The 14,578-nt window shown below is 43.1% G+C and overlaps 1 protein-coding gene across 3 annotated transcripts in view; it reads right to left on the reverse strand.

Moving 5' to 3' along the window:
• Window positions 1-5,979: 5,979 nt before the first annotated feature.
• The window catches only part of Sv2b (synaptic vesicle glycoprotein 2B), a 188,781-nt gene continuing 180,182 nt past the window's right edge, over window positions 5,980-14,578 (reverse strand). For all 3 annotated transcript variants that reach the window (XM_036187790.1, XM_036187781.1, XM_036187772.1), the window contains exons 12-13: window positions 11,605-11,764; window positions 5,980-8,867 (exon numbers count right to left, since the gene is read on the reverse strand). In XM_036187790.1, the coding sequence (XP_036043683.1) occupies window positions 8,684-8,867; window positions 11,605-11,764 (344 nt within the window). In that variant the 3' untranslated portion in view covers window positions 5,980-8,683. The remainder of the gene's footprint in view (window positions 8,868-11,604; window positions 11,765-14,578) is intronic.

Here is a 14,578-nt window from a genome sequence, read left to right on the forward strand (position 1 = left end):
ACCCCAGTTAAGGTCTTCATTCAAAGCTGAGCTCAATTTTCTCTGTAAATTAATGGCCTTTTCCTGTAAATTAATCCTGAACCCATGTTTCCTTCAACAAAACAGGAACCACCTGCTGCTAACTTGCTCCCTCCGCTGGGTAGCAATAAGCAAAGTAGATCCTTGGATATGTCACCATGCCACACAGCCAATAATGGCATGTGCTATTTCTTGCATCCAATCAAGATTCTCGGCTGTGTTCCCATTTGCATGCAGTCCCGGGTAGGCATTGTTCTCTCCCTGGAGAGTCAGAACTTGTAGTCATTTCCACCAGCCCTTTTTTGGCTTAACCCTGTCTATGTTAAATATGAAGCAAATGAGATCAGGCCACTAGCGCAAGACCTTAAAGCCTTTCTCTAGATTACACAAGCATACCAAAGGGACTCTAGGGCTCCCAAGAGGAACTTCTTCTGGTACATGATGTTAACTTTACATGACTTAGTTGCGCTGTGAGGAAAATGCCCATTTTCATGACCTCAGCTACATCAGTGGCTATCTGTTTTTAATACAGCTGATGTCAAGGCCCTCCTCCCATACATGGCTTTGATGAGAGGTCTTCTTGATTAATCACATTATCCTCATGAATTTCCAGGAATACCCAGAGGTTTTTGTTATAAGAAACTAACAACGGACAGGAAACAGTGAAGAGCTGATGTGCCTGGGTTCAAACTCAGCTGTCTACTAGGATGTTGCGGGGCATGTCCACACCAGTGTTTAACAAGTGTTACTGATTTACAATTTCTCCAGAAACAAGGAAATTTCCTTATTTCAGACCTGAGCACATAATGAGTCCGAGGGAACTCCAGGGTCCTTCAGAAAACATCTTCTGGAATCATCTCTACATTCACATATATCCTAAACAACAGAAAGTGAAATAAGCATTTCCCCAAAGCAGTCTCTTCCACTGGCTAGAGACTGGATGGCATGGGTAAACAACCCTGAAGAAGCTGTCTTGCATGTTCCAGGTAGCTACTGCCCTCTAGTGTTGGTATAGGAATAAAGCAGCAAGCATCCTTAGACTGAAGTTTTTAGTTAGTGTGCCTGGGCAGCCACGGCAGGTAGTTTGGGGAACACTGCCCGAAAGGTTACCTCAGTGGAGTTGACTCATCGTGCATCTAAAATCTCTAATCATCTCATTCACACTGTGCTTCCATACTTCTAGACCAGTTAGCAAAGAGCCAGGTCCCTCCTCTGGATCCCCAGTTCTCTCCATTACCCAGTAATTAAACCCTAAAGCTTAAGAAAACAAGGGGCTGGAGAGATGGCTCAGAGCTGAAAAGCACTGCTGGCACTTGTGGAGAACCCAGGTTCGATACCCACCACCTGCATGGTGCCTAACAACCATCTATAACTCATTTTCCAGGGGATCCAACACCCTCTTCTGGCCTCTGTGGGCACCACGCATGCATGTGGTGCACAGATATACATTCAGGCACAACACCCAAACACATAAAATAAAAATACAAAAAAACTAAAATAAAACTTAAAAAGAAAAAGTCCCAGCAAACAGACTTGAGACACCCAGCCAGCAGCCAGTGCTGCAGTTGCGCTGGGTTAGGTTTGAACCAACCCAGGGATTGGACATCTTCAGTCCCCAACATTCAACCAGAGTCTCTCCATCATGTACGGTCATCCACTATGTATCAAACAAGTCACAAGGTGTAGGAGGGAGAGAGTCCTTTTATGCCACAGTCTTGTGTCATATCTACATTTAAGATGGTTACTAATACAGAAAACACTGGCGGCTGCTAGCCAGTATCTGCTCGGGCTTCTCTGGGAGATCACTGGGTTGGTGTACTGTTTTACAAGCCAGGTGCTGGTGAGAACGCTGATATTGTCCTTTCTTCGTTCCCCCCTCATTTCAAATTTTACTTAATTTCAGCATGTTTCTAAAATGTCTTCATTTTATCTTTTATTTTTGTATGGAATGTATTTTGATCCTATCTATCACTCATTTCCCCTTTAACTCCTCCCCAAACCTCAGTATCCTCCTCCCAACTTCACGTCCTCAGCTCCTCTGATAACGCACTAAGCTGAACTACCCTGATGCTTACCCATGTGGCACCACTGGGCCAGAAGCCTCTTGCTGCTGCAGACAACCTCCTCGGCAGTTCACATCCAAAATGCTAGAGGTGCATCTCACCTGCTGAAAGACCTAGGAGAGGCACCTGAGCAACGATTGCTGGGGAACCATTTTGCAGACATTCGGAGACCAGAAATAGTCACAGCTATGGTTTGGATGAGGTTTCTCCCCAATCAACACATGTTGGAGCCTAATTCCCAATACAGTGGTGCTGAAAATTGGTAGGATCTTGGAGTATAGTAGGGAGTAGGAGGAAATGGCTGGATCACAATTCACTCTTGTGAAGGAATTAATGTTGATCTCTTAGAGTGGGTTAGATCTGATGGGACTGGATTAGGCCCAAAGACAACACGTTATTGTAAAAGTGAGCCTGGCCCTTTCTTCAACATCTCTCTTCTTCACCCAACCTGTGACCTCTCTCTCTTATCATGAGATGTCACCGGCCATGTTGTGACGTAGCCAAGGAGTCCTTGACACACTAGCACCATGTTGCTTAAACTTTACAACCACGAAAGTCATGAGCCTTATTAACCTCTTTGCATTGTACACGACCCAGCATCAGGCATTCTGTTATAGAAACACACAATGGAGGGAGACAGTCATCCAAATGTACTTTGTCCTCTCACACACACTGGCACTTTCCTAGGACCATCTCCCACTTTCTCATACCTTAACCTATTTACCCACCAAGAACAACACACAAGGACATTTCTAGTCTATTGTAGTTGAAGACCTCCAGGATTCATCTGTGCCATAGTTTCATGTGGAAAAATAACCTTAAGTAGCTCCACTATGAAGTCTGAAATGCACTTATCACTCAGGTTACTGTTTGACCTATTTCAAATCAAGCATACTCTGAAAATCTGCATAAGCTATCTGATAAATATTTCAAATTTTAAAATATCTTTTCCTGTTCCTATGTAAAAATAGCCTAAATTAAAACTAACTAATCTGTGGCATGTATATTAGGGGAAAATGTATATGTCTGTAGAAGTGTGTATCTGTTATGTGTGTGTTTTGTGTGAGACATTTTTCCTGTTTTTATGTCTTAAGTACCCACTTTGCACTTTCCCAAAATATAATTTAAAATGTTGGGCTTCCTTTCAAACCATCTATTAATCTCCCAGGATAAACATACACATATTTAGAGTTATCTATACAACATGCTTCTCTGGCTCACCAGTCATAGCTGAGCAACATACTACCAAAATTCTTAGAAAATCATGAGCTATAATAACATCGAATCTCCACTGTCCAATGTGAAAAATGAGGGTTGCTTTCAAAGTGAGCCTTCTTAAAACCACGAGTACAATGCCAGTAAACACATCTAATGCTTTCTCACTTTCAGTATTCTAGAGATCAGTAGAATTTGGTTGGCAATGCTTCGGGAGAAGGACTTTAATTAATAAGACTCATTTCTAATCATCAATGGCTTAAAAGTTTTTCTACTCATTCTTAAATAGGTCCTTTGTGATATAATGTCCTTGGAAAGCCATTTTTATTTATTTACCTTTAAACCAACAATTCCAAATTACATATATTTATGGTGTACAACATAGTTTGATATATAGATCTGTGCTGCATGAAGATGAACTACATAGACAATTATGGTCCTCTAAGATTGGGTTGCCTAGTAACTCTGTACCCAGTTTTGTTTGTGTGGACATACACTCTGATGTTTGCACAACTTCAGAATTGCCTAACATTCATTTCTCTGAAAGCACCTGCTTCCCTGGTTGAGCACATGCTTAAGTACACATTGTCAGGTGGCTAACTCAAACTATTTACCTCTACACAGTTACCTTTTTTTCCTGTTGATGTAACAAAATGCTATTTTGTAGGCTTTTTGTTCAGATTCTGCTGACATCATCACAAGCACTGATTTGAAGAAATCTGAACTACAGAGCATGCATATTGTAAGTGAAGGTCAAGGCTGTCATTTTTGAGTGGCTTGCTCTCCAAAGTGCCAGTAGCTGTGATTCAGTAGACTCCCCTGCCTAAGCGAAATTATCAAACATGATGACCACATTAACTTTAGGAGAAGACATCTCAATATGTCTTCATGACCTCTAACATGAAGTCTGTTAAACTCATGATACCAAAGGTAAATGGGTAGCTAAATGTATATTTAAGGTGAGGTGACAGTGAGTATCACTCTCTATTCATAGGTTATAGGATGGGACTGCTAAATAAATTCCCTACCCAAACCATAACTTGCAAAAACTAACAACTTCTATTCTTCCATTTAACATCTGTGAACAGCTCTAGTCATTATTAATCTTTGCCCCCCCCCTCCATGCCGCACAAAAGTCATGCGTATAAATTCTTCACCATGCCTCTGCAAATTACACAAAATGTGCTTTAAGGTGCCCTTACCCTGTCTTATCTCTAAAAGAAAAAAATCTTCCCATCTTTGTCAAGAGTGTCACCAAGCAAGGTCAGCTGATGGCCAGCAGGTCATATTCCACCCGACTCTGTCATGATCACCAGGAAAAGCTTTTAGAATCAGACTGTCATTATAGATCCCAAGGGATTCAATACAGCAAAGGCATATTTGTCCACAAAACTCTATAAACACAGCCACCACCACCAGACCAAGTGGAAACAGACAAAGCAGGCACCAGCAATCCCAGGTGAAATCTACACACCCCACACACCCCACACACCCCACACCCTTCCACCCCCCAGCTGAGTTTAGGGAAGAGATGGAGCCGGACCACCAGATGTGGCCAAGAGGCCAATGCCTGAGGGAAACCACAGTCTTTAGGGATGAAAATGTCACCACTAACACCATTGAGTCCCCGATGTATTCCATTAGTCAATACCTTTGAAATGCTGGAAAAAAAAATGTTCTTGCTTCTCATGGGCTCACATGAGATTCTGGGTGGGTTGATACTGGGAATAAAAAAAATGCTTCCACCCACCCCCACCCCAATACATCAAAGTACCTAGCTACAGACAGGTTGTCTGTGCTTCTCTAAATACAGTTTGGAAACTAATACCACCCACATCACGTGAACATTTGCTTAAAATGCCAATTCTCAGCTCCTACCCCATACAGACTAAATTAGAGTCTCTGGGGATGGGACCAAGCAGTGTGTTCAGATTTGTGTTGGTATATGTGGGGGTGCACATGAATGTGAGTTTAGAAGCCAAAGGACAACCTCTGGTGTCCTTCAAGTACTGTTCACCTTTTCCTTGATGTCCCTTATCGGCCTGGGAGTCCCCAAAGAGACTAGGATGACTGTCAGTCAATACCAGGGATCCTCCACCTCCCCAGCGTTGAGATTATTAGCAAGCCACTATGTCCAGCTTAGACAGTCCAGATGATTCTGATGAACAAGAAATGTAAGAAGAATGATTCACTGGTCTGTTTTCTTTTTTGTACCAAGAACTTCACTTTGAAGAAATGATAGTCATGTTCCCTGTAAATAAATTTCCCAGCATGCCCTGCAGCAAAGGAGATCAATGTTGTTCGCGTGGAAATAACTGGGAGGAGCCTCCAGTAGAGCAGGTTTGAAAGAGTGTAGTTCAACTGGGAGAGTTAGTTCAGAAAAAGAGACAGCATCTTACAAGGCCCTGTCACACAGTCCCAGCACCTCAGGTGGCTGGGCCACATCTTCCAACCTCTCAAAGTTTCCATATGAAAAAATAAGAAAGGTAGAAGAAAGAATTCAGTCACCTTAGGAATGCAGAGGAGACCTAAGTGTCTGAAAATGATCTCTAGCCTCAGTTCTTAGGTTCACTTACAGTATTTTTATTGTTTTTCCCATGAACCAATAGCCAGGGAACCCAGAGAATGAATTTACTTTTGCACAATCTCAAGCTCATGTGCTACAAATTTCAGAAACAGGACACCTCTTTCACTAATTGGTTTTAATAAAACAAAAGATCAAAAATCAGCATCAGGAGATAACACAATGCAGTTGAGACTGTTGAAAGTAACAACAGCCAAACTGGCCATCATAAAATACATCATGAACTGTGAAGAGTCTTGTTCAATGAGGGAAAGGCTCTTCCCTTTCACCCTCTATGGATGTCATTAGAAGTCTCTCGGGGTAAAACAAGAGATGGATGGCTAAGAATGTTGTACATTATCCCCCAGTGACCTGCCACAGAGACTAATTTTAAAGACACATTCATCTCATCAGGAGTGACAGCAGCTATGAAGTGGCCAGGTACCATGGCCAGATAATCCTTCATGAGAGAGGCTGCAGACCATGCTGCATCTTTCACATGGCCTGTGTGACAGATGGGGTGGGAATTGCCCTTGGTTGGTTAGGTAGTTGGTTTAAGGATCCATAAATGTAATATAGAAGACAGAGCTTAGAAACTAAGTGGAGTTAACCTACAAATGGCTGCAGCCATCCCTGCACTCAAAAATTAATCAGATTTTAAGTCTACAACATCTATCTGGCTGGAAATGTAGATTCTGTCTTGTACATTTTTTTAAAGTGGTAGCTGCTCACTGAGATGTATTATCCCATTAAAGAATACTGTTATGAGGGATACGTAACCACAGATTTACACAATTCTCTCATGATCCTAGCTGATGCATTCCATATCACGAGAAAATGGGAAAGAATATTACAGCTATATTACAGAAAGTCTCTCATTATCAACAGAGTGTTGTGTTAGTTAGTGCCTATAAAACACCAAGAGAAGCATTAATACATTCTGTATATTTATATATATTTATATTTAGGGGGAATCAGGGTGTCACATCAGAGCTGATGTGGCATCTTTCTTCCTTACAGAAAGTAAAGGATGTATAAGAGGTGGGGACCAGAGAAGCCAAGTAAACATGTTAGCCACACTTGAAGATGGGAAGGAAGGTCTCAAAAAATTCACTTTTCCTCTGCTAATTTATATTTCAGAGGATTATAGAAAGATGGCTTGAACTGCCATGGGTTCTACACATTCCCCAAAACTGAGGAAACACTCAACATAGCCATTAGTCTCATTTAGATTTCTTGAGGTTTCAAATAGGCAAAGTTTAGCACTTTACAGCTCCTGGGTGTGTGCAAATAAAGTGAGCAAACTTAGCTCTTACAGACTGGTGCTCCCCTGGCCCAGGCAAACACAGCTCAGGTAATGGGAACTACTAGCTCCCCATCTCTACCATTGCTAGATATATAGTCCTGATGGAAAAAAAAAAAAAAAGCTACTCTTTCAGCATCAAGACCTCAGACAATGGCTGACACCGGCCAGAGCAGTCTGTCTTGAGGTCCTCTCCCCACCCACTTCTACATTCACGTTCCAAACCAGGTCTCCGGAAAGATTCCTCAGAGCACTAAAGAAATGCATGTGTTTAACACTCCTCACTTCCTAACTTCCGTGTAAGGGCCTATTTCAAAATCTCTGAATCAGGACATAGAGCACAGATTTCTCGTAGGTCCTAAACATCATCACCAAGACAAATGTGCAGTGTGCACTTTCCTGCTAATCAATCAGGAAGAACTCACACTCTGAAGAACTTTTTCCCAACCTCAGTCAGCTACCTGTGTTGTTTTAGTCTCTCTAGAGAGTGCCAGCAGCCATAGAACACAGTTGCTTCTAGGTAAACGGCAGAGTCAAAGGACCCATGGATTTGAGCTTCACAAGTGCCTCGCATAGGAGAGAAAAGTATCTGCCCCACTAAATTGAAAAGTTCCAAGGTGAAGAAAACTGCTCAGAGCTTGTTTGGTGCATTCTCTCAACAGTAGCTAGTGGCTGTATTGAAATTGTGCTCAAATGTCATCTGGTTGCACCAAGTTTCCTGGGACCTTGAATGGCGAATCCTCCCCAAATGTGGCTAAAACGCTGGCAGTATTAGCAGCTACCATTTGTGGAAATAAAACCTCAAAACTGTTATATACAAACTTAGTTTACAGAATACTCGTCCTTAAGTGTCTCTGACTAGAGCAAAATCATAATAAATATCATTCTTAATGCATCGCCTCTTCATCGTTCAAAGTTGAGGACGCTTGGGAAGAAAAGTCAGTCCATACAGAATTTGTTTAAATATTTGGCTTTCCTATATCAGAATATATTCAATACTACTATGCCAATTTTCAAATGGAAAATATGATAGGTGATACGTTCAAATGCAAATGTATATCCTGTTCTCCTAGCCCAGTATTCGTGTGATGACCCCAACTCTCAACCGAGGCAATTTGCTAAATCACTGGACTCCCAGGAGCTACACGGAGGAGCTTCAGTGTTTCTGGTCCTCAACTTCAGTCCGAAATGCAAATAATTCCTTGCACCTCATTTAGAGAAACACATACTCCTTGTTCACTGTGTGTGTTTACTGGAAGGTCCTGGCCCTCCCTGCTTGGATGGAGAGACCTGAAGCTAAGCACAGAGTTCTGGGATCCGAAGGGTGACTCAAGGCACCCCCCATCAATCACCTGAGTTACAAATGTATTGACAACTGAAGTAGGTCCTAAACTAGTGATCACAAAGTCCATTTTTCCTCCTGTGCTGTCCACGGTGTCCCGTGGACAGTGAGAGGTGGGAGGCATGGCTGTGATGGAGTGTCCTGGAGAAGATCTTCCCATCTTTCTCTCCATGGGTTATTCACATGAGGACCTGCTCCCGGGTCTCTGGCAGTCGAAGGGCAATCAGGCCACCTCCAACCAGAGACGCAGCAGCCAGAAGGATGGGGACCACTTTGGTTATCCCAACAAAGGAAGCAAAGATAGTGTTTCCCAGGATGGCGCCAAATTTGCACAATCCATTGAGGATGCCAAAGGCTGTGGCCCTGCAAAATAAGAGCACAGGAAAGGATTCTGAAGTTCTGGATCACACTAGGTTCTTACCTTGTTGTAAGAGGAGGAGGTGTGGGAGTGAATGAATTTTTTACCTATATATCAAAACGTTTTTATTTCAGCCAACATCAAAAATACTGAATAATATAAAGATGTAAGGACATCTAGACTAATGACCACTATTAACATTTGGAGTATTGTCTTCAAGCTTCTTTATGTTCCCAAGCATATCTGTTATTACAATAGTTACAAGTAATACTTGCTTACAGAAAAATATCAAAAAATAAAGCTGCATGCAAAATAAAGTGTAAGTGCACCCCTTTCATAACACTATCTTGTGACAAAAACTGCTGCTAGCCAGCCCTGAAAAGCAGGACCCCAAGTGTAAAACTGCACTTCCCAGAGTCCCTGCTGCTGGCTGTGTGGGCATGACTTAGTTTAGGCCAATGAGACAAAAGTGCATACAGCAGCTACTGAGAAATTTCCTGAAGGAGTTTTTGAATGTGTTTTTGCTCTCTCTTCCTTTATTTTTCTGCCCTTTTTCTTACTTCCTGCAACAGAGATGGTCTGTGGTGGAGTACAGGCAAGGGATAGTAAAAACATAGGAGCTGAAGCCATCTGCTCAAGCTACTCATGAAGAGGATATGCAAAGCCTAATAATCCCTCGTGCTGTTTGGAGTTTGTCTTTCATGACAGAACCAAGTACTGGGTACTATGCCTCCATCAAATTTCAGTGGTAACCATCAGGAACACACAGCCTATCCTGACCCCAGCTGTATACAGCAGCAGTTATCAACCTGTGGGTCAAGAACCCTTCTGGAGTTGAACCACCCTTTCACAGGGGTTCCCTAAGACCAGAGGAAAACACGGGTATTAATATTACAATTCACAACAGTAGCAAAATTACAGTTATGGAGTAGCAATGCAATCATTTTGTGGTTGGGGGTCACCACAACATGAGGAACTGTATTAAAGGGTCACAGCATTAGGAAGATTGAGAACCACTGGTATACAGGGACAATATTCTCAAGACGGGCATTCCCTAGCTGAAGTAAAATGTTCTTTTGCTGTGGGATATCTTTGTGTACACTGTGAATACGTGTTGCTCTGATTGGTTGATAAATAAAGCTGCACTGGCCTATGGCAGGGCAGGATGGAGTCAGGTGGGAAAATCCAAGGGAGAGAGTGGGAGGAGAAAAGGGAGAGAGGAGACGCTGCCAGCCGTGCCAGGAGAAGCAAGATGTAAAAGTACTGCTAAGCCATGGCCACATGGCAACTTATAGATTAATAAAAGGGTTAAGTTATAAGAGTTAGCTAGCAGGAAGCCTACCATAGGCCATGCAGTTGGTAATTAATATTAAGCCTCTGAATGATTATTTTATAAGCGGCCAAGGGACCGCACGGCCAGGTGGTACTGAAGAAACCTTCTGGCTACGTTCTTTTTTTTAAATCAAAAGTTTAAGAATTTGGCATAGCTTGATGGTTACAGATCTTGTTCTGTGGCTATCTATACCTGAACAACATGGTGGCTTCGTAAGCTCCAGCCCCAATTCTGGCCCTTCTGTGTTTGCTTGCTTTATTTTTTTTTTCTATTTTCTTATGCATGGTCTTCTAAATAAAATTTAAAATGATTTTCCCCAACTTTCCAGGGAAGGAAAAGTCTCAGGAAATTTTGAATGGATTATTGTAACTTGGAAAAATTAAATTAAACTTGACATTTTTCTAAGATTAAATTGTCTTATCCACAATGAAACACGTCTTGATTTTTACTTTATGTCTTCTTTTACATTGTAGTAAAAGTTTATGGTTTTATTCATGAATGTTTCAGGTTGGTTTCTAGATATCTTATGACTTCTATTATCAGATTTATTTTGTTAGCATTTTTAACTTTTTTGATATAGCTAAACATTATGTTCTAAGGTGGTGGGTTTTTTTTTTTCTGATCACTTGTTCTTTTTAAAGCATCTATTTTACTCTCCTACATTTCCTACCTCTAAAGCCACACCCCATTCAATAATGACCATTGTCCTGTCCCTTACTATTTGTAAAACTTAGCATTCTTTGGCTCTAGAAAGGAGCTTCAGACAGGGGATGAGGTCACAACCATAGTCATCCAAACCAAAGATGTTCTGTCACTGACTTTAGAAATGTCACTAAAATACTTCTCAGAATTCCATTTATCCATCCTCATACCATGCCCATTCCTTATGAGCACTTACCTGCTGTACTTACAAATTGAGATCCCCTTCATGAAGAGAAACACATACTGAGTAATGGCCTTGACCCTCTGCTTTCAAACCAAGCGTAAACCCTGCCAGCCCTGGACCACTGTGCCTCCACCCAGCTTCTCTTCTTTGTTGTCCAGCCCCATCCCATGCTGTTCCAAATCTTCACCTTTGGCCTGAGTTCCCATTGGCAGGGCTGGGCTCAGCTACCATGAGGATTGCACAATACACAGGGTTTTGTCCATTCTTCACTCTTATCCCACTCCTGAGACACTTCACTCTTGTCCTTTGGTTCTTGTCCCCAACTCAATCTTATCAAACCCTAGCCTGCCCACGTCCAGGCCTTAGTCACCACCTTGGAGAAAAAACTCAGTTGCCCAGAAGACATTTGGAACATGGACTCTAGGAAAACCAAGACTATGTGTGGTGCGAAATTTGGTGGGAAGTAGGATTTTGGCCAAAGAAACACAAACAGGTCTTAGAGGGAAACCCAGGAAGAACAGACCTCTGGTTGGTGGGATACAGCTCCACTGTGATGACGTCCAGTGCATTCCAGGCTGCGATGCTGGTCCCACAGAACAGGCATTGCCAGCCGATCATCGCAGACTCACTGTTGCCAAAAAACAGGAAGAAGCAGCAGACTGCCGAGATGAGCATGGAGCCACCTGTAGAGACAAGACAGACGTCGAAAGAACCTGTGAGGTGAATCCAGGAGTCTGCTCCCCACGAGATTCGCCCACCTCCCATCCTCACAGGCTCAGCTGAAGTAACGTGTTACTTGAGTTACTATGTCCATATTCCAAATGAAAAGAATAAACTCAAACATATTTTAAATACAATTATATACACATGGAGAAGTAAATACCAATATATATACATGGAAAGAGTAGATATACATTTATATACAACTCTAAATTTAAGATATTAAAATTTTAACTTTTTTTAAAGAAACATAAAGTGAAAAATTAAGAGTCCATGCTCTCATGTAGCTTACATTCCAATGTGAACACGTCAGTGGGTGGGCTACAAAGGGAAAATTCCAGAAAGGCTGTTCTTCTGCTTTTTCACTTATGACCTGTTCTGCTTTGGATTTTAAATGACCCACACACACACAACCAAAGCACATGTGTTGAATGAAGGGTCAGCCACAAGGCAGCAAAATAGAGTCATAATAGAGTCTGAAGGAGGAGCTGTTTAATAAAAGTAAGCTCTCTCTGCTCCCAGGCTACCATGAGGTGAGCAGCTTTGTACTACTACACACTCCTTGCCATGATGCTCTCTGCCTCAACACAAACCCTAAAACAACAGAGTCGAAGGACCACAAACCAAAATCTCTGAAGTCAGGAATCCAAAATATTTCTCCCTTCTAAGTGCAAAGTTTAGGATGTTTTGTCACAGCAACAGAAATACAACTCAGACACACCCATCTCCATCCCAGAGATCTCTCTGTCCTCACAGCCTTACAGCACCCCTCTGAGAAGCTTACCCACAGGAACTCTAATCAACGTTAATGGAGGAGAGAGGGGTGGGACTGCTCAGGGACTCCCATCCCATTTTGGAAACTCCATTTTGGGCAACGGCTACATCCCTCCGGGACCACAGCTCCTTCCAGGTTGTCCTTCAGCTACTGTTTCAGACCCCACTGGTCTCTGCAAATGCTGTTTTCTCCCCCTGGTTCCCGCCACCATAGGAAGACAACTGCTTCCCACTTTTACCAGTGAGAGTCTTGTCTCCCCCATTTGTCCTCCCAAGCCTGGCCACACGTCTAAAGCTGCCCATCAGTAATGTCCTTTCACTAGGCTATCCTGGGTGAATTGTCGGACTAGGACCCCACCGACTGAGATAAGAGGCCCCATTTAAAAAGGGCTGTGCCAAACCCTTTCCAAACCCAGGAAGTGCACTCAGGGAAACTTGGGAAGCCTCCTGTTGGGTCTGGTCATGCCCAAATGGGCTACAGGCTGGAAGGGAATGAAATAGAGTGGGCCAAAAGAAAGAACACAAAAGAAGTGGGTTCCAGTAAGCAAGTGGGTGAGCCCCCTGCCCCTCTGCCCCTCTGCCCCCCAGCATCAGGACAGTGGGGAAAGAGCATCTTCCTTGCCAGAAGTCCAAATGCTTACCTGACTCTAACAAGAAACTACTTCCTGACAGAACCTCATCCTGGAATCACACCAGGACCCCGGGACTTGGACTATAAGGGTAGTGGGCACCTGGTTAAGGAGCTAGGGAATGATGACCATCCATCCAGACCCCTCTGGGGAGGGGCAGAACTGCAAACAGGCACTTCAGGCTCTTTCTAACAGCTAGGAGAGGAGACTAGGGGAAGGAGGCTGGTATCTATGGGCCACAGGAGTCTTGAGAACAATTCCCTCTGAACGCATGCTCTCCTCAGCAGGACCAGTGTGAGGCTTAACCAATAAATTCTGAGGAGTAAAACACCATTGTCAAATCAAGTGATGGTCAAGGAGAACTTCCTTGACTCTGTGTTAACTGCTCTTACCTTAGAGCCTCATGGCCCACTGCCTTTTCACTTCCATAATCCTGACCTCTCTTCTAATTAAGAGGTCCGAGTTCAAATTCAGGCCTCACCACTTCTTATCTGTGTGACTCGGAATAGGTCATTTGCCCTCTCTGTGGTGTCTCATTTTCCCATCTGTAAAATGTTAATAAAAATAGTACCTACCCCGTGGGGTTATGTTATGGTGAGGGTTCAAATGCATTAATGTTTATGAAATGTGTGGAACACAGCCTGGCAGATAGTAAGCATCCCAGGGTTTGTTAAATGAAATCTCTAGGTCTGTCTCTCTCAATCTATCATTTGCTCTTCAAACACGAGGGTGTTGATGGCCTCAATTACTGTTATATTCCCATTGCTTCCTCCACAGTCTGGTGCAGAGTAAAGACTATATAAATAAATGTTTATTATAGGAACAAATGATTGAGTAACGGCCTCATTAAGAGAACTGCTACACTGACCTTAATAAGAAATGATTTCAACCAGACAAGAGCTCCAAGGAGTGAACAGGACAAAGCTGCCACAGCTGCAGCAGCCAGGCTGCTCTGGGGGTCCCAGAAAACTCTGCTTCAAAGCAGCTCCCTGCACCCCATGGTGACACGGTGGAAAGGAAGTCTACCCAGAGAGTGACTAGTACTCCATATGAACTGAGAGTGCCGGAGCTGGTCCACAGCTCCAGGCCTTTCTGTAAAGGTGAGGGGTGCTGAGACTGAGCAGCCATGGCCCTGGTACACTACCAGTAGACTGTCTGTCTGTCTGTCTGTCTGTCTGTCTCTCTCTCTCTCTCTCTCTCTCTCTGTGTGTGTGTGTGTGTGTGTGTGTGTGTGTGTGTGTGTGTGTGCATGTGTGCGTGTTCTTAAAGAGACTTCTGAACTGACAAGAACACATCCTCTAACAGAGGTAACTCAGTCTGCTGTACCCATGAGATGACTTTCCAGCTGTCCGATGAGATGAGAAAGCCAAAACC

Source organism: Onychomys torridus, chromosome 1 (assembly GCF_903995425.1).
Source record: "Onychomys torridus chromosome 1, mOncTor1.1, whole genome shotgun sequence".
Taxonomy (NCBI): domain Eukaryota; kingdom Metazoa; phylum Chordata; class Mammalia; order Rodentia; family Cricetidae; genus Onychomys; species Onychomys torridus.